Source organism: Onychomys torridus, chromosome 2, assembly GCF_903995425.1.
Source record: "Onychomys torridus chromosome 2, mOncTor1.1, whole genome shotgun sequence".
Taxonomy (NCBI): Eukaryota; Metazoa; Chordata; class Mammalia; order Rodentia; family Cricetidae; genus Onychomys; species Onychomys torridus.
The window spans coordinates 148,967,184-148,985,256 of NC_050444.1; the positions used below are offsets into that span (position 1 = coordinate 148,967,184).

General features: G+C 49.4%; 1 protein-coding gene across 4 annotated transcripts in view; it reads right to left on the bottom strand.

The window, feature by feature from the left end:
* Positions 1-2,913: 2,913 nt before the first annotated feature.
* Positions 2,914-18,073, bottom strand: part of Nipal3 (NIPA like domain containing 3) — a 41,434-nt gene continuing 26,274 nt past the window's right edge. For 2 of the 4 annotated variants that reach the window (XM_036178035.1, XM_036178036.1), the window contains 5 exons: positions 15,685-15,820; positions 13,889-13,977; positions 12,849-12,912; positions 10,488-10,582; positions 2,914-5,852 (listed from right to left, as the gene is read on the bottom strand). In XM_036178035.1, the coding sequence (XP_036033928.1) occupies positions 5,653-5,852; positions 10,488-10,582; positions 12,849-12,912; positions 13,889-13,977; positions 15,685-15,820 (584 nt within the window). In that variant the 3' untranslated portion in view covers positions 2,914-5,652. Of the gene's footprint in view, positions 5,853-8,655; positions 8,688-8,715; positions 8,934-10,487; positions 10,583-12,848; positions 12,913-13,888; positions 13,978-15,684; positions 15,821-18,073 lie in introns of those variants that run through there. The other 2 variants (XM_036178038.1, XM_036178037.1) reach the window with 2 other exon arrangements.

Sequence of the window (18,073 nt, forward strand, 5' to 3'; positions counted from 1 at the left end):
TCAGAGGCCAGATGAGGAGGTTGAATCCTCTGGAACTGGAGTTGCATATGATTGTGAACTGGTGTGGGTGCTGGGAACCAAACCCAGGTCCTCTGCAAGAGCAGTAAGTGCTCTTAAATTCTGAGTTTTCTTTCCAGCCACCACACCACAAACTTGAACATTTTCATAGGATACATTTAGTAACTTTTTGGCAGTGTAATACGACATGACTCCTCAGCCTCCTGAGAGTCCTGGGCAGCAGGGCATGGTTGGCACAGTAAGGTTAGAAGGTTAGCACAGGGGTAACAGCCCCGCTGTATTTCTGGTGCCTTTGGGTTAGGATAGACAAGCTCGGGAGAGTTAAACAAGGACTTTGTGGTTTTATTTGTTTCTAACTAGAAAGTAACCTGAGAGTGGAGGGTGTGGACCTTTCTAGAGAGCCACACTGAGACAGCTGTCTGTCCTGGAATATTATTTTAACTGTGTAAAGTTGTGTTACATTTGTTTCTGATGCTTTTGTTAACATGCACAGATGTGTTACATTTGTTTGATTAAATAAAATCAACCTGGGGTCAGGAGGCTGAGTGAGCACTAGCTGTCAGGAAGTGGTAGGGAGGAGCTAAGGGTAGCAAGGGTTAGGATTCTGCCACCACTCCAGTTGCATGACCGCACATGAGCAGTTCAGTAATTAAGCAAGGGATCTTGCGTCTTATGTCATCTGTGTGATGCATGGCATAGCTTTGTAAGCCTACCTGTGCACGTGCATGGGAATCCTTAAAAAGCCAGACACAGGCTCCACTCTCCTCTCTGTCCACCACCCCCATCTCTCTCTCTCTCTCTCTCTCTCTCTCTCTCTCTCTCTCTCTCTCTCTCTCTCTCTCTCTCTGCTCTCTGCACGTGATTCTCCCCCAGGCCTGGTTCTTTTGTCCTCCTTCCCAATAAAGCTCTGATACTGGGTTTTGTCGTGGCTTGTGACCTTTCTGCACAGTAACCAGCGCCACTTATCATTTTCAAAACAACAGCAAAGGTTCTTAAGTGGGGGCTGAGCAAAAGGATGCTCTTTTTTTCGGGAGACTGGAGCAAGGAGAGAAGGTTAGCAACTTGCTATTTAGCCTCTGAAGCAGCAGGATTTCACCTCAGCCTTTGAATCCTGAGTTCTATAGAAGCATAGAGATTTAGATAAAGTTTCCTTTAGTGGCCGTGACAGAGCCAGGACCTGAGGGACAGAATTCCTGAACCATGGCTGGCAGCCGCTGAGTTGCAATCGCTGCTTAGAACAGCATTTGCTTAAGGTGCAGCTACGGTATTGAATGCAAAACAACACAACTCGGCCTCCCATCATCCGCACCAGTGGCCTTCACAGAACAGCCTGCTCTAGGAACATCCTGACATCACAATGAGAAAGAAGACTGTCTCTTGGCTTGCACTTTCTATATATTTATCAGCTGACCTTCTGCTTGCTGTGTTTTGAGATTTTATAAACCAACAGTACAGCAGGGCAGTGGTGGTGTATGCCTTTAACCCCAGCACTCAGGAGGCAGAGAGAAGCGGATCTCTGTGAGTTCAAGGCCAGCCTGGTTTACAGAGTGAGATCCAGGACAGCCAGGGCCACACAGAGAAACCATGTCTTGAAGAACTAAAAAACAAAACAAAACAAAACAAACAAACAAACAAACAAACAAACCCAAAAAACCCACAACAGAACTCTGGAGCTGATGTGCCAGATAATCTTTGTCTAAATAAAGCTCAATTTTATTCTTCAGCAAAAATGATGATGATAATGATGATAAAGAATGGGACTTGGGAATTGTGATTTGACAGAAATGTCTCTGAACCTTTGGGAGGTGGAGGCTTCCTGGAAGAAGGGTTTTATACCTTTGCCCACTTCCAGTTTGCTCTCTCTGCTTCCTGATGTGAAGACTCAGCTTCCTGCTCCTGCTGCCTCCCCACCATGATGGACTCTCACCCCCTGGAGCCTTAAGTCAAAATAAACTTTCTTGTATAGTTGCTTTTGGCCACAGTGTTTTGTCACAGTAACAGAAAGTAACTCCTACAGGGGTATGGCTCAGAGGTAGAATGTTCTGGGGATAGCGAGATGGCGGGTAAGGGCACCTGCTGCCAATCCTGTCCATGTGAGCTTGATGCCAGGGCCCACATACATGGTGGAAGGAGAGAACTGACCACCAAAAGTCACATGTGGGGCTCATGGTGGGAGGGGGTGGCACACACACACACACACGGTAAAAAACATGAATTCCTTAGTCACACTAGCCATGTTTAGAGTGCTCAGGAGCCACGTGTGGATGACTAGGCAGAACTGGCATGAAACATTCTACTAGATGGCTGCTGAAGTATTAGCCAGACACAGGACTCCACAGGTATTGCTTGGACTTTTAATTAAATACCACTTTATAATGTTATCTGCACACAGTACACACATTTCTGTGAACTAACACATGCTGTATTAGTTTTGATGTTAACAAAATATAAGCATCTAGAGACTATGGTCTAGCGTGACTTCATTTACAAGGCGGCTCCAGTGTCAGTTAGGATTGGGTCACATTTGAAATTTGTGAGGCTGCAGGGTGGGGCAGACCTAGTCCTTCTCTGATGGCCACCTGCATCCATTCCCATGGGACCCTCCACCTGGATGGGTCCACTGGAAAAGCAACCTTAAGCTCTCTTTCCCAGCACTCAGTTCTTCTTCTTCTTCTTCTTCTTCTTCTTCTTCTTCTTCTTCTTCTTCTTCTTCTTCTTCTCCTCTTCCTCCTCCTCCTCCTCTTCCTTCTTTTTCTTCCCCTCCCCCTCCTCCTTCTGTTTTTTTTTTTTTTTTTTGGTTTTTCGAGATAGGGTTTCTCTGTGTAGTTTTGGTGCCTGTCCTGGAACTCACTCTGTAGACTAGGCTGGCCTCAAACTCACAGAGATCCTCCTGGCTCTGCCTCCCGAGTGCTGGGATTAAAGGCGTGTGCCACCACTGCCCGGCCCAGCATTCAGTTCACTGATTCCCCAACCCCTAGTGCTGAAAGCGAGGGTATCATCAGGCTGCTGTGTGGGGTCTGGGCTCCCTTCTTCAAAAGCAGCAGTCCACAAGAACACTTGTTCTCATGTCTAATCATGACCCAGAACCCCAACCTGCAGGCAGAACGGTGAGCCAGAGTCAGGGTGGGAGAGGAAGAGAGGAAGTGAGGCTTAGCCCACATTGGATGACCTGTGGAAGGTGCCTTGTGGCTGGCAGAGAGGCAGCAGCGTGGCATTTAGTGTTGCCAGGAGAGTTCAGATGGGAGTCAGACAAGGTAGTACATGGCCATAATCCCAGCACTCCGGAGGCTGAGGCAGGAGGATTGGGAGTTCAAGACCAGCCTGGGCTACAAACTGAATGCCTGTCTTCAGGGTGAGTGTAGATAAGATTGGAGTGGCTGATGCTGTCAGAGTCAGGAGTGAAAATAGTCAGGGCTGTGGGTGGGAAGTGGGCAGCCCTGCTGTCAGCTGACAAGCTAGTGACCCCTGGGGGCAAAGCAGGGTGTCAAGGACAGGGTGGGATCTCTGGAGACAGGTCTCCCACTGCCCAACAGCCCTGCCCCATCTCCACTCAGGAGCTCAAAGGCCTTTCTGCTCAGCTCTCATGGTTCAGCTTGTAAGATGATGGCCACTGTCCACAACCTTAAAAAAGCAGTTCCTGGGTGGCACTGCCCACCCCGTCTGCCTTGCCTGCAATTACAGTGTATCTGTAGCTCAGGCTGGCCAGGGCTAAACAGCCCCCAGAAGAGGGAGGAAAGGGGCAGAGGGAGTCTGGGCACACATACCATGCCCAAATGATGGGTGCCCACCTGGGTTTGCCACACTTAACCTCCCTGCTCACTTCTTTGCATACACTTTGCATCCAGGCACTGACAGGCACTATCAGAAACAGAAGCAAAACCTGATTTTAATTCTCTAATCATAGCTCTTTCTGCCACCACCTAGGAATTCATGAAAATCACTTCCAATTCTGAACACCCTTTGAGTTCAGGGACCAGCCTCCCGAGGGCCTCTGTGACTCTATGCTTCTCCATGGCACAGCCTGCCCTGCCCAAGATTGTGTGTCTCCCTCTGGAGGCCTGGCGGGCAGAACTACGTGGGCTAAACATAGGGTTAAAAACCCCTCAGGTGTTGCTGAGCTGAGCTGGAGAGCCCTCTCTCTGCTGCCATCCCACCCTCAGGCACTAAGCCTCAATACAGACATGGTCAAGATGGAATACAGAAGTGGTTACAGGCTCTGTAGCAGATGGCAGAGTGCTGGAGTCTGAGCACTGTTTGGGTGTGAAGAGCTGTGACGAGGATGACCCATCAACACTGACCTATTAACACTGTCACCTTAGAGTGGTGTTCACTGGGTAGGGATGGCCGCAAGTCCTAGGGGGCCATCTAGCTTGCCCTCCGAACCTAGAGAGGGTAAGAAATTGGAGGTTTGAACTTTCTGGCAGGGGTGTATAGCCCCTCTGGATTTAGTGGCCCATGAGCAGGCTTCTGAGGGAGTATGCTCTCTGGGTTCTTGACTCAAGATCTCCTGTGATGCCCACTAATAATGGGTCCCACTCCAGATACCCCGAACCAGGTCACTACAGTTGGAGTGAGGAACCCACACTTTAAACAAATCCCTATGGAATTCTGATGCCCATAAAAGCCTGCAAGCCTTTGCCTGCCACTCTCAAATGCGCTTACTGGTCCAGGGTCTGAGGAGGTGAAGGTGGGGGAGCTAATCATGAAAGAGACAGGAAGAAAGCTGCAGACCTGTGTGTGAAAACACCTGCTCTGTCTGGACCGAGCTGGAGGCCAGAGACCCCGATGGTCCAAAGATGGGAAACGGCAGCTGAAGTTAGCGCCTGGTCTAACGGGAAAGGAAGGGAGGAATAGACGTGGAGCTGCAGAGGAGCTTGTCCTACTCAGACCTCGGCACATCCTCTGTGAGGCGGGACAGGAAAGCCACCGGGGCAGGAAACACTGGGGACTTTTCTTACCAGTTTGAAATAGAGAGGGCTGAAGGCACCTCCTCCCCCTTGGTCCTGTCCCTCTCGCCCTCTGTCCTCTTGACTTCTTTGGATGGAGGAAACAATGAAATAATCTTCACAGGACTTGAACCAAGCCAGTTTTCAGAACAGGTCCAGCAGGCACTCACCCCCAGGTCTTCGCAGAAGGAAGGCCCATGTATACCACCTAGGTGCAGATGACAGCTTGCTCTACTCAGGGCTGGCCCTGCTGGGCCCGGCAAAAGAGACACCAATATAGTCAGAGCTATGGGCTCGAGAGTGAACCAGGTAGAGCTGAGGCATGCGTGTCAGGTAAAGAAGACCGACTTTGCTGGATTTGCAAAGAGGGAGCAGACTGTCAGGTTTTTACTCTAAGGAATGTGTGGTAGCCTGCAATCACTACCTGATGCTCCCTGACCATCCAAGGAGGTAAGACAGCTTCAATCCCCACTGGGCTAACCTGCCACACAGCTCACCTGGGATACTCCTCAACTCTTTGAAACTTCCAAGGCCAAGGTCATTGAACCGCTTCTCTGTCAGAGACAAGGGCCTCCCAAGATCATCTTGCAGAGTTCTCAGTTTAAAACCGGGATACTTGAAAGGCAGGTTGGACAAAGGGTGGAACCATGAGTGGCCTGTGAGCAGGTGTACCCCCAAGGGAGGCAGATCATTCCTTCTTGGTGTGCTCCAGGACACGGTAGGGAACCCCAGGGGTGCTTCTGGAGCTATGCTCCTCCTGCATGACGGGCAGTGTGGCCGGGGTGTAGATCTCAGAAATGTTGTCATTGTTTTCCAAGGCCCCGTAGGAAAAAGAAGCTTTGAGGTCAGGCTGGACCGTTGTCCCTTTCGCATGCATGTCCTGCATCCCTGAAATGACATCCATGTCCGCAGTCATCACAGAGGAAGGGAGGCTACATTTCCCCCTCTCCCACCAAGGACCAACCAGAGCTCAGGGGCTGGTCAAGTGCAGTGCTGATCCCCCAGATGCTTTAGAGTGAGGAGGAAGTACTCATATTTACATGGGAGGAGGAACATATTTGCATCCCAAGCAGCAGGTGGACAGGACAGAACCCCGTGCCCGGGACGTGGTAGATGCCACCTTGCTGTTGAATGAACTCAGGGATCCAGGAAGCTTTCTTACTATTGAGGAGAAAGCGTGACTTTTGCATCCTGGATGCCCAGCAATGTGAGAGAAGCATTGTGATGGTTGGTGGTAGTGTTGGGCCTTTGACCTTAAGATTCTATATCTATGTGCAGGGTGAGGTGTGATTTCCATTTCCATTTTGGGGAAATAAAGACCCAGTTTTGTTGTTGTTGTTATTGTGTTATTACTGTTTTTAGAGACAAGGTCTCACTTTATAACCCTGGCTGACCTGGAACTTTCTAAGCACATCAGGCTGGCTCTCAATCAGGCTGGCCTCTGCCTCCTAAATACTAGGGTTATAGCCAGGCACCTCCATGCCTGGCTTAAAGAACTTAACTTTCAGGGATTGGGGATTTAGCTTAGTGGTAGAGCCCTTGCCTAGCAAGAGCAAGGCCCTGGGTTCGGTCCTCAGCTCTGGTAAAAAAAAAAAAAAAAAAAAAAGAACTTAACTTTCAATTCCTGTGACCTTCCTCTACAGTCCCTGCAGGGGATCTCTTGGAGGCCAACTCTTTCCCTAACTAAATGCCAAAGGTCTCCTGTGAAAGGATGGTAGCCTCTCACTGCCTGGCATCCCCTCTGCACTGGGCTAACACTACACAGCCAGAGATGGACACCAGCAGCATTGGTGGTGGCTGAGGTGTGCTGGTATTTAGATAGCATCATGTGCTGTTTCAAATATTCACCCAATGTTGTCTCATCTCATCCTAGAGGCCATGGAGAAGGAACACAGAGAGCTAGAAGCAACTTACCCAAGAGCCACAGCGGTTGAGAGGCAGCGGCAGCGTTTAACACAAGGGTGTTTAAATCTAAAGCCTAGGTTCTTAACTAGAGTGGTATTCAGCCTCCCTACAGACTGAACTTAATCCCTAAACAACTCTAGGACAGAGATAAACTAGTACCCTCACTTCCTGGATAAAAACAAAACAAAACAAAACAAAAAACAGGTTCCAAGAGGCAGAGTGGTAGCATGCCCAAGGTCATACAGCTAAAGAGCAGCTGGGACCTAGCTCAGGAGCCTGCAGCTAATGCAAGCTGAGGAGGGCCGTTAGCCTTCTGTGTGATACAGATTCAATCGATGGCTGTCTCAAGGACCAGTTTAAGAGCCGATGGTCTGAGCTTGGACTGCAGCTCCATCAGCAGAGTGCATGCCTGCTTGCCTAGCATGCACAAAGCTTTGGTTTGGATCCCAAGCACCACATAAAATTGGGCATGATGGCACACACCTGTAATCTTAGCATTTGGGAAGCAGAAGCAGGAGGTTCAGAAGTTCAAGGCAATCCTCTCTCATATAAAGAGTCCATGGCCAGCCTGGGCTACAAAAGACTCTATCTTTAATAATAATAATAAAAAAAAAAGTCTATAGTTTGGGCTCATGGGTGCGGCAGGGCAGGTAAGGGTGTCTACTGCTCAGGGCAGAGTTAGTTTACCAAGCATTGCATAGCTTTGAATTTTGTCAATGTCTCCAGCCTTATTCCACCAGTCCACAAGAGTGTGATGGGTGTGGATATGCACTGTAATGTAGAACATGGGGTATTTAGGGGTATCTATTAGGAGTCTTAGGTTTGGGTTGGGGGGGGGCACTGAGGAGAGTTCAGGATTTGACGCTGTTAGGAAACGGGCTACTTCTGTCCCTGAAGACCTTACAGATTCTCTTTTAGAAGACTGGACAGGGCTCAGGCTGTGGTATAAGTCAGCACTGACTGGCATTCAAACCAGGTAGGAACAGCAGCTCTGCTTACTGTGGTTTGGACAATGTTCATGCTGGGTCTGTATTCAGACATGGTAACGGAGTGCTGTTGTCTATGTAGACCCCCGTCTGGATAAGCATAGAAGCCGGAGGTTGACGCTGAGTGTCTTCCTTGACCACTCTCTGCTTTAGGTTTTTCTGAGTCAGGGTTCTTCACTGGCCCTTGAGCTCACTGATCAGTTACTCTGCCCCCACAGCACTAGCATGCTGGGCCGGGCTTTCATGTGTGTGGGTGCTGGGGATCTGAATGTGGGTCCTCACACCTGCAAAGCAAGCATTTCATGCACTGAGACATCTACCCAACTCCCACACTTCTAAGTTTTTCAAGAAAAAAGGAAGCAAAGGCAAAGTTAATCAGGCATCTACTACATCCCAGGCACTGTGCCCAAAGCCTTGACACACATGCACCCCATAACCCAGAGATAAGGGGGCCCCATTAATGTGTGGGGATGAGAGGCCTCAACACGTCATATGGGGGAAGGTGGCAGAGTTTGAATCTGAATCAGGCCACGTGAGCTCTATGTGTCCAGTAGGATTGTCTCAATTGTAACCTCTCTTCAACGCCTCATTTCCTGCTGGTCAGGAGGTATAAGAGCCACACCCACAAACTGGTCATGGAATCCTGGTATCTAGGGTCTGCTGATGTCACCCCCTACTTCCCATCAGAGAAATACATCTGTATGTATGTACATAGGAACGTGTATGGACAGACACACAGTTTACAAACACACAGACACACGGGGACATACACGTACTCGCACACAGAGTTGACACCTCACCTATCTGGGATTCAGCTATCCAGCGCCCTCATCTATCCGGAACACAGCCGAGAAACAAGGAAGTAAGCAGAAGAGGCATCTGAGCAGCCAGGTTCGACGTTAACACAGTCCACGCACTTACAGCCCGAGCCCTGAACTGCCAGGAGGAACCTCAGGGCCCCACTCAGCCACTCTGCGTTTATCCACGCGTGGCTGAGTCGGGTCACATGGAAATGCTGTCATGGGGTTCTCTACTCCTACTCAGGCAGGCTGGCCACAGCAAGCAGGGCAGATGGCAGCTTAGTAGAGCAAGATAAAACAAACAAACAAACCAGTAAGCGGATGCAGCCGGGGCCACTCGAGATGGGAGCACATCAACCAGTCCTGAGAACACACTTGGGTCATGGCACCAAAACCTCAAAGCTCAGTGAGTCATGCTGCTATGCAGCCCAGGTTGGTCTCGAATTCATGGTCTTTCTTGCCTTAGCCTCCCAAATGCTGGGATTGTAGGTGCATGCCACTACGAACATTTAAGAACTGCTCTCGACTAGGAGTATTTTATGTGGCTGACATATGTGTTCATGCTTTGTTCACAGATTATGTGACTGGAGAATAGGTGATTATGCTGTGGAAAATGTAGAAGATTCAGGCTTGACCCTGGTGGCCAGCCTACCTGGCATACTGCACCTCTAAATGAGAAGCATGGCACACCATGCTACTAAAGTCAGAACACTGAATTCTGAAGTAGCCAGTTACTGGCCTGGAGATGAATCTGCACTCCATGCCCCCCCCCACGCCTTTTTTTAAAGATTTATTTATTTATTATGTATACAGTGTTCTGCCTGCATGTATGCCTGTAGGCCAGAAGAGGGTACCAGATCTCATTACAGACTGTTGCGAACCACCATCTGGTTGCTGGGAATTGAACTCAGGACCTCTGGAAGAGCAGTCAGTGCTCTTAATGGCTGAGCCATCTCTCCAGCCCCCATATATCTTCTTTAATGTGCTTTTTCTGCATAGAGATCCTGATGGTATGAGTGCTCACTGTCCAATTCAAGGTAATGTGCTAAGCAATCATAGTAGGCTTCCACCATATAAGTGGTTGCTCACATGCAATAAAGCAGACATGGTTCCCTGAAAATGTCTCTGGAGTAGCTTATGTCCGTGCCCTTTACTAACTCATGGGCATTGCTGTCTTGTTGGGGGAACGCCCCAGTAATGGCGACAGAGAGTGCCATCTTATATATTTCAAATAAAGATTACTTTTGGGTTGGAGTGGTAATGTTAGTTGGCATTGGCAGCCTGAAGAATTGACACCAGCAGGCTAATCCAGTCTTAACTGTCCCACTCAGCTTTCCTAGCTCACCACAGCCCCACTCCTCCCTACCACCTTGTGTTTGGCTGACTGCTAAATGTTCATGCCAAGGCTAAACACCGTCTGAGCTTGTGTTCTCAGTGTGGGCCCTCACTGAGCAAATTCCCTGGAAAAGTTCGATGGCACAGGATGGAGTTACAGTGTTGGATTCACTCATGTTAGTTTTCTTGCTCTCTGTGATCACTCTGTCTGTTTGCAGGCTCAGGGCCTGGTACTGCTGATTGGAACCACACATGGTGTAAGTCAGGATTTTCTTTCAAAGACCTGTGACAGACTTGGAAACTGGCAAGGGGTTCTCAAGGCCAACTGAGGTGCCTCAGCCATCACCTCCTCATTAAAAGAGATACAAACCAACAACAAACAGCTAGAACTCACGCCACGGCACATCTGTCCCGCACCTTGTTTCCAACACCAAGTAGCAGTCGCTCTACAAGGGCAGCCAGCAGGGCACAGGGGGTGGCAGAGGGGGTACTGTTACCTGGCATGGCGTCCATGGAAATATAGGGCTCGAACGGAATGGCCTTCTTCCTGTTTCGAGTGATTAAGAATACACCTAAGAAGGCGATGAGGCACCTGAAGACAGGAGACAGAACAGGAGGAGGAATGAGACCAGGAGCAACCATGAGGAGACGAGGAAGAGGGGGACTCAAGGACAAGTGGCTGAGGGCCAGCTAAAGAGAAGGCTGAGACTATGAGGCCTGCAACCAGCAAGGAACAGACACTGTGCATACTATCAGCCGGGATGGGGTGGGGGCGGGGTGGCGGGGTACACACACCACAGTCCCCACACCTGGGTTCAGAGTTGTCGACAAGAGATCCAGGGGAGCCGGGCAGTGGTGGCACACGCCTTTAGTCTCAGCACTCGGGAGGCAGAGCCAGGTGGAACTCTGTGAGTTCGAGGCCAGCCTGGGCTACCAAGTGAGTTCCAGGAAAGACACAAAGCTACACAGAGAAACCCTGTCTCAAAAAACCAAAACAAACCAAACCAAAACAAACCAACAAAAAAAGAGTCTCCAGGGGAAACGCCTGCAGCATGTGGCTCATCCACTTCCCTTTGGCCAGTGTTCTCAAAAGCATGTCTTTTAAAAAGCCCCATTTTGGAGTTGGGGATTTAGCTCAGTGGTAGAGTGCTTGCCTAGCAAGCGCAAGGCCCTGGGTTCAGTCCTCAGCTCTGGCAAAAAAAAAAAAAAAAAAAAAAAAAAGATTTGTTTGGGCTGGAGAGATGGCTCAGAGGTTAAGAGCACTGACTGTTCTTCCCGAGGTCCTGAGTTCAATTCCCAGCAACCTCATGGTGGCTCACAACCATCTGTAATGAGATCTGGCGCCCTCTTCTGGCATGTAGGCAGAACACTGTGTACATAATAAATAAACTTTAAAAAAAAAAAGCCCCATTTTTTAAAAACTAAAAACATTCATTTTATATTTTATTATTTTTCTTTTCTTTTTTTTTTTTTTTTTCTTTCTTTCTTTTTTTTTTTTTTTTTTTTTTTTTGGTTTTTTGAGACAGGATTTCTCTGTGTAGCTTTTGCTGCCCTGGAACTCACTCACTCTGTAGATGAGGCTGGCCTCAAACCTTCCTGTCTCCGAGTACTGGGATCAAAGCCACCACTGCCTGGCTTTAAAAAATTTCTTTATGATTTGAATTCAGTCAGTATAAAAGTCTAGCAAAATGCAAATGAATAAATACTAGGAAGTCCCTGTGTCTCCTAATCCAACTCCCTCAGGGGCTGGGTATTCTTCAAGTGCGCGCTCTCTTTCTCTCTCCATTGCTCAGGCCGGCCTGGAGCTTGTTATGTAGATCAGGCTGGCCTGAACTCACAGATTTACCTGCTTCTGCCCCACCTGCCACCCCCAGGGCAGGTGTGTGCCCCCATTTGACTCAGTTTTCCTTTTCTTTCAGAACAAGCAGATGCTCAAAATCAAGGTGCAATTTACAAGCAGTAATGTATAAATCTCAAGAAGGATGGGCTGGGCGGTGGTGGCACACGCCTGTAATCCCAGCATTCGGGAGGCAGAGCCAGGTGGATCTCTGTGAGTTCGAGGCCAGCCTGGGCTACAGAGTGAGTTCCAGGAAAGGCGCAAAACTACACAGAGAAACCCTGTCTCAAAAACAAAAACAAAAACACACAAAAAAAAGAAGGATGGATGGCTTGTTTCTATTAATGTGTGTGTTTGTTCACCTCCCAGGTCAAGATCAAAAGATTTCTATCCCTCTAGAACAGATGTTCTCAACCTTCCTAATGCTGTGACCCTTTACTACACTTCCTCACGTTATGGTGACCCCCAACCATAAAATTACTTTGTTGCTACTTCATAACTGTAATTTTGCTCCTATTATGACTCATAAAGTAAATATCTGGTGTGCTAGAGGTCTGACATGTGACTCTGTGAAAGGATCATTCAACCCCCATAGGGGTCACGACCCACAGGTTGAGAACCATGGCTCTAGAAAGTTCTATGCAGCTGTGGGTGACCTTGAACTGATCCTCCTGCCTCTGTCCTCTAAGTGCTGGGATTAGAAGTGTGTGTCACAATGCCTGGTTTCATTCCATACCAGACAGGAACTATATCAAAAGAACCCTCGCCCAGTTTCCTGGGAGGACCTCGTGTCTTCTCCTCTTCATGCCCCACCATGCCCAGAGTCTCTACTGCCTGACTTTTCTCCTCACGAGTTACATTTACCAGAAATGACAAGGAGAGAGAAGACTGCAGGCCTTTGGGGGAGCAAGCTGCTCACTTTGGGGGCCAGCACCCTCCAGCTAGCAGTTCTCCCAACTCCAGGAGCAGGGCTGAAGCAATGGGGTGGCGGCAAGGTCTGGCTAGGTGGGGTGTGACTCACCCCAGTGCAAACATGCAGATGTGCAGAGCTTCCTCTCCGAGGAAGTCCAGGTAGAAGATTGCACCTGTGCATCAGTAAGGGAGAGAAAAGATCATGACCCTTTCCAGACCTGCCCTGCCCATCCCGGTGAGGCTCTGGTTATCTGCTTCTCTGTGCAGGTACCAAAGTGACCCAAACCACCAGGACTAACAAGTTTGGAGGCAGACAGTCTTCTCTGACTGCCCTCTCAGGCTCCTTATATCTCCATATTCAAACAGACTTTTGGGATGGTATTAAACCGCTCCAAACAGCAAAGTTCTCGTATATGCTTCCTCTAACCGCATCTCCTATCATTAACCACAGGTCACGATCATTTTCCTGCCTCAGCTTCCCAAGTGCTGGGATTACAGGCTCCAGCCACGGTCCCTGGTTTGTTTGTTCGGTCCTTCTTCTCCTCCTGCTGCCCCGCCCCCGCCCCCCTCCCCTCCTTTTTTTTTTTTTTTTTTTTTTTTTTTTCCTGACAGAGTCTCATGTAGGGCAGGCTGGCCTCAAACTCCTTATATGTAGCCAAGGATGTCTTTGAACTTCTCATTCTCCTTCTTCTACCTCCCAAGTGCTGGGATGACATGTATGCAGAGCCCGACCTAGTTAATGCAGCATGGAGGATGGAACCCAGGGTTCTGTGGACGCTAGGCCGGCACTTTGCCAATGGAACCACATCCTAGCCCCCATGACCAAAACTGTTGACGAAGCCCTTCCTGGAACCCGAAAGCAGGAGGAACAGGGGATGTTTGGATTGTACATATTGCAATTCTAGAGAGGAAGTGTTATTAGGAACGTAGAACTAAGGCTCAGAGAAGGTCAGTGATTATTCCCTGAGCCACACAGTCGGTATATGTCTATTGGAATGCAAGCCTCTATCTCCAAATCGCACACCCTCCACAAAAACTGCAGGCAGGTCCAGAAAGCTGAATCAGCTGAGAGGTAGGCTCCACCCCTACCCAGGGACAATGCCCCTCTGCTTAGGCAAGAGAGAAAACGCAGTAACGGGCTACTCTTACCTGCTGTGATGGCCGCAGTGGTGGACAGGATGTAGCCAATGCTGGCGATCAAGGAGGAGTCATAGATCTGAGAAGCTTGGCTCAAAAACCTGCAACACACAGGTCCTTGGGTCAGTGGGCTAAGGGCTAAGAGTGGAACTTAGGGTATAAGGCGAGGCATGGGGGAGCATTTCTAGGTCTGTAAGAGTGACCTCTCCCTATTACAGGGCACTGTGTATCCTGAGATTTGGGGTCTGTGCTTGGCCCACAGACTGAGGCCCGTCTGCAGCATGCCTCTGGCCGATGCCACGCCCGTCTGCCCTTCTCCTCACCCCTGATCCCCACCTCACTGAACAGAGCTGCTCCTGGGTCCCACACACATCCCAGGACACTCTCCTGGGACTTGTCATGTCCAGCCCAATGTTGTAACTTTTAAAATATTAAAAACATATATTAGTGGTTACCCCAATGAATAGGAGAAAGAAAGGAGGGGGGCAGCATTGCTCCTCATCTACGGCTGCACCACCTTCATATGGGAACTGATCCGCTCTCTGATTCTCTGCTGACATCCTGGTTGGCACTGCACAGCTGCCCACAGGGACATTAGCCACCAAGCTAACCGTCTGTGCATGGGCTGTGTCCCTGAGAGCGGTGAGGAGGACTGTGGCTCTGGGAGCTGGGGGGCTGTCCTGACTGGGAGACCAGAAGTTCCTAAGAGGTGGCAGGAGTCCCTGGTTGCCTGTGTGACCCTGATCTCTCAGCACAGAACCTGTGTACTTGGCAAGGGCTCCCCTTGGGAGGGCTATAATGTGCTGAAAGGCTAAAAGTGATAATAATAGGAAAGGTAGCGGCGACAAAGCTGGTAATGTGTGTGGACACCGAGCTGGGGCACCTCAGGCAGATCTGCGGGTGTCAGCTTGCAGAGGGTAAAGGGCGAAGCTGAGCCCTAGAGCAGCCCGGTGAGACTTGGTGGAGCAGATACAGAGGGGCCCAGACTGGGAGCCTGATGTCTAGGTTCAGCTCTCGACCTTCATGTCCTGGCTCTAATCTCCCTCTGCCTCCCAACATGGGAAAGACAAACCCACCTCCAGCCATGCCCCCCAGAGGGTGCTGTGAACATAGGTGAAGAGAAGACGGGGGGGGGGGGGGGGCAGCAGCAGCTGTTGCGATGGCCCTCAAGGTCAGGTGGTTGGTGGGTGCTGAGCCCAGGCCAGACCTAGGAACCTGACCTCCAGGATGGCTCAGCCTCATCCACCATTTGAACCCTGGCTGACAGACTCAGGTTGTCACCTACAATATTCATGGAGTGCTGCTCCCTTCCCGTCCCCTGGCAGGGCTCTAGGACTCAGAGGGGGCAGGACTGAAGTCTACTCTTGGGATTTCAAAGGTTCACATCACTCATGTTCAGAGGTAGAAACGAGCGTGTACTCTTTTCTCTGTGAGGATCTGGGGCAGAGTTCTCAAAGACAGGAAAGGACAACTCTATTCCTCCAAGCAGACAAGCAAGTGATTGATTCCTAGGTGACTGCAAGGCTTCTCTTCAAGTTCCCACAGGACAGATGACAGGAAGTGAGGCTGTTTCTCATACTTTGAGGTAGAAGGTGCGCTCAGGACAGGGAGGTGTGTGTGTGTGTGTGTGTGTGTGTGTGTGTGTGTGTGTAAATTTGGATTTCACTCGACCACCTCTCCCACTCCCCCCCCCCCGCCATGAACTCATCTCCACCCTGATGCTAAACTGGTTACTGGTATGTTCTGGCTCCCCTACAACTTCAGAACCAAACAGAACCAGGCCCAGAAGTGGAGGCAAGGCAACGCACGTGGCCTGATAGATGGCAGTGGCCACCATGCACACGAACATCACGTAGAAGATTGGGTAGTCCAGCTGCAGGTTGCCTTGGATGGACAGTACCAGCATCCCTGCCACAGCCTTGACCGTCACCACTGTCATGGAACCTGTGGAGAGCAAGCCAGAGTGTGGGCGGCCGCAAGAGAATGTGAGGGATCGGATCCCGAAAGGACTTGGGGACAGCGGTGGGAGGGCCATGGAGTTCCCGTGGTAAGAAGACATCATTGGATCTGTCTACCTTGCCCAGGCCTCCCAGGGGGCTTTTGGGAGCCTACTAACTATGATGGGACACCTCGTGCAGCCTTGAGGCAGGGGGAGGGGCTTGGAATTGCCTCTGCTGGATGTGCCTCCCCACGGCTAGAAGCCATCCCTTTGGCTAGAAGGCCTTGCCTTCTTGTGGGGAGGAGAGGGGAGGGTGGGGGAGCTGGGGGGGGAAGTGGGAGGAGGGAAAAAGGGGATCTTTGATTGGTGTGTAAAATGATTGAAAAATTTTCTTAATAAAAATTAAAAGAATAATAATAATGAGGGATGTGAGGTGCCCATAGCTATTTCTTTTCTTTTTTAAGATTTATTTTATTTATTATATAAACAGTGTTCTTTCTGCAAGTTTGCCTGTACGCCAGAAGAGGGAATCGGATCTCAGATCTCGTTATAGATGGTTGTGAGCCATCATGTGGTTGCTGGGAATTGAACTCAGGACCTCTGGAAGAGCAGTCAGTGCTCTTAACCTCTGAGCCATCTCTCCAGCACCCCCATAGCTATTTCTAAATGTCACTTCACTGTACCCTAATGGGCAGCAAGTTCAGGTCTCTGTCCCCAGACTACATGGCAGTGGGGGGGGCTTTTTGAATGGATGTACAAACTTGCTCTGAGCCCAACTTCTGATAATCCAGGGTAATAGGTGAGGGGAGAGCTCAGGGATTGGGGCTTCAATGCTCAGTCATGTACATTTCTGTGGGTTTAGGGACCGGAGAGATGGCTAAGTGGTTAAAGGCACTGGCTGCTCTTTTAGGAAACCCAAGTTCAATTCCATCACCCACATGGCAGCTCACAACAGTCTGTAAATCCAGATTCTGGGGATGTGATACATCTTCTAGCATTCATGGCAATCATACACACACAGAATATCCCCCAACACACACACACACACAAATAAAAATTAAAGATAATTTTTTTTTTCGAGACAGGGTTTCTCTGTGTAGCTTTGCGCCTTTCCTGGAACTCACTCTGTAGCCCAGGCTGGCCTCGAACTCACTCACCAAGATCCACCTGCCTCTGCCTCCCGAGTGCTGGGATTAAAGGCGTGTGCCACCACCGCCCGGCTAAGATAAATATTTTTTAAAAACCTCTTTGTTTTTGGTGTGCGTATTAATGTACATAGAGGCCAGATTTTGACATACAGTGTCTTCCAGTTCTCTCTCTCTCTCTCTCTCTCTCTGTCTCTCTCTCTCTCTCTCTCTTTAGAAAGACTTCTTACTGAATCTGGAGCTCATCCATTTGGCTAGACTGGCTTGCTAGTGAGCACTGGGGATGCTCCAGTCTCTGCCTCCTTAGTGCAAAGGTTACAGGTGCGCAGCCTGTACCTGTTTTTTGCTGTTTATTTTTTAATGTGGGCGCTAGGGATCCAAATTCACGCAAGCACTCTGCTGGCTGAGCCATCTCTCAAGCTCCTTCCATATATTTCTTTACTCCAAGAAGTCTCTAGTGCTCTGTACCTTTATGCATATGCAAATTCATAGCCAACATATCTTCACTCACTTCAAAATTATAACTGTAACAATGCATGTATATGATATGCACATGCACATTAGATGCTATAGAACATGCACAGGAAATGTAACCACTTAAAGGATGGAAGGAAAATGGTGCAAGTTCTGTTTTCTTCCTGTACGTTTCACACCTATCGTGCTCACCTCACTATGAAGACCCACTGCTACCTCCAAGTGGCTTCAGGTCACAAAGTGCCACATCTCCTGCCAAACTGGAGCTAGATAAGAGAGCTGGAGGAAGAGACGGAGGGAGCCACAGCCCTGGCTGAATGCTTTGCCTCCTCCTCTGTCAGCTGCCTCTGCCAACAATCCAGCACACAGTGCCTTCTGGGTACTAGTTTGCAGGCGCTGGTAGCCACTGAAGTCAAGCATGCATCATCATACTGTCCAAGCTACCAAACTGCAGAAGGGCCATGAAGGCGGAGATGTTGTTGACTCAGGTACTAACCACCATAAACAAAGTCACAACAGAACAGGGGACTGGCTTATGCTGCAACCTGGGTACACCTAGGAATGTTATGTTCAAACGAGCTAGTTATAAAAAGGCCTCATAGGACCAGGTGTGTAGTGTGCACCTGTAGTCTTAGCACT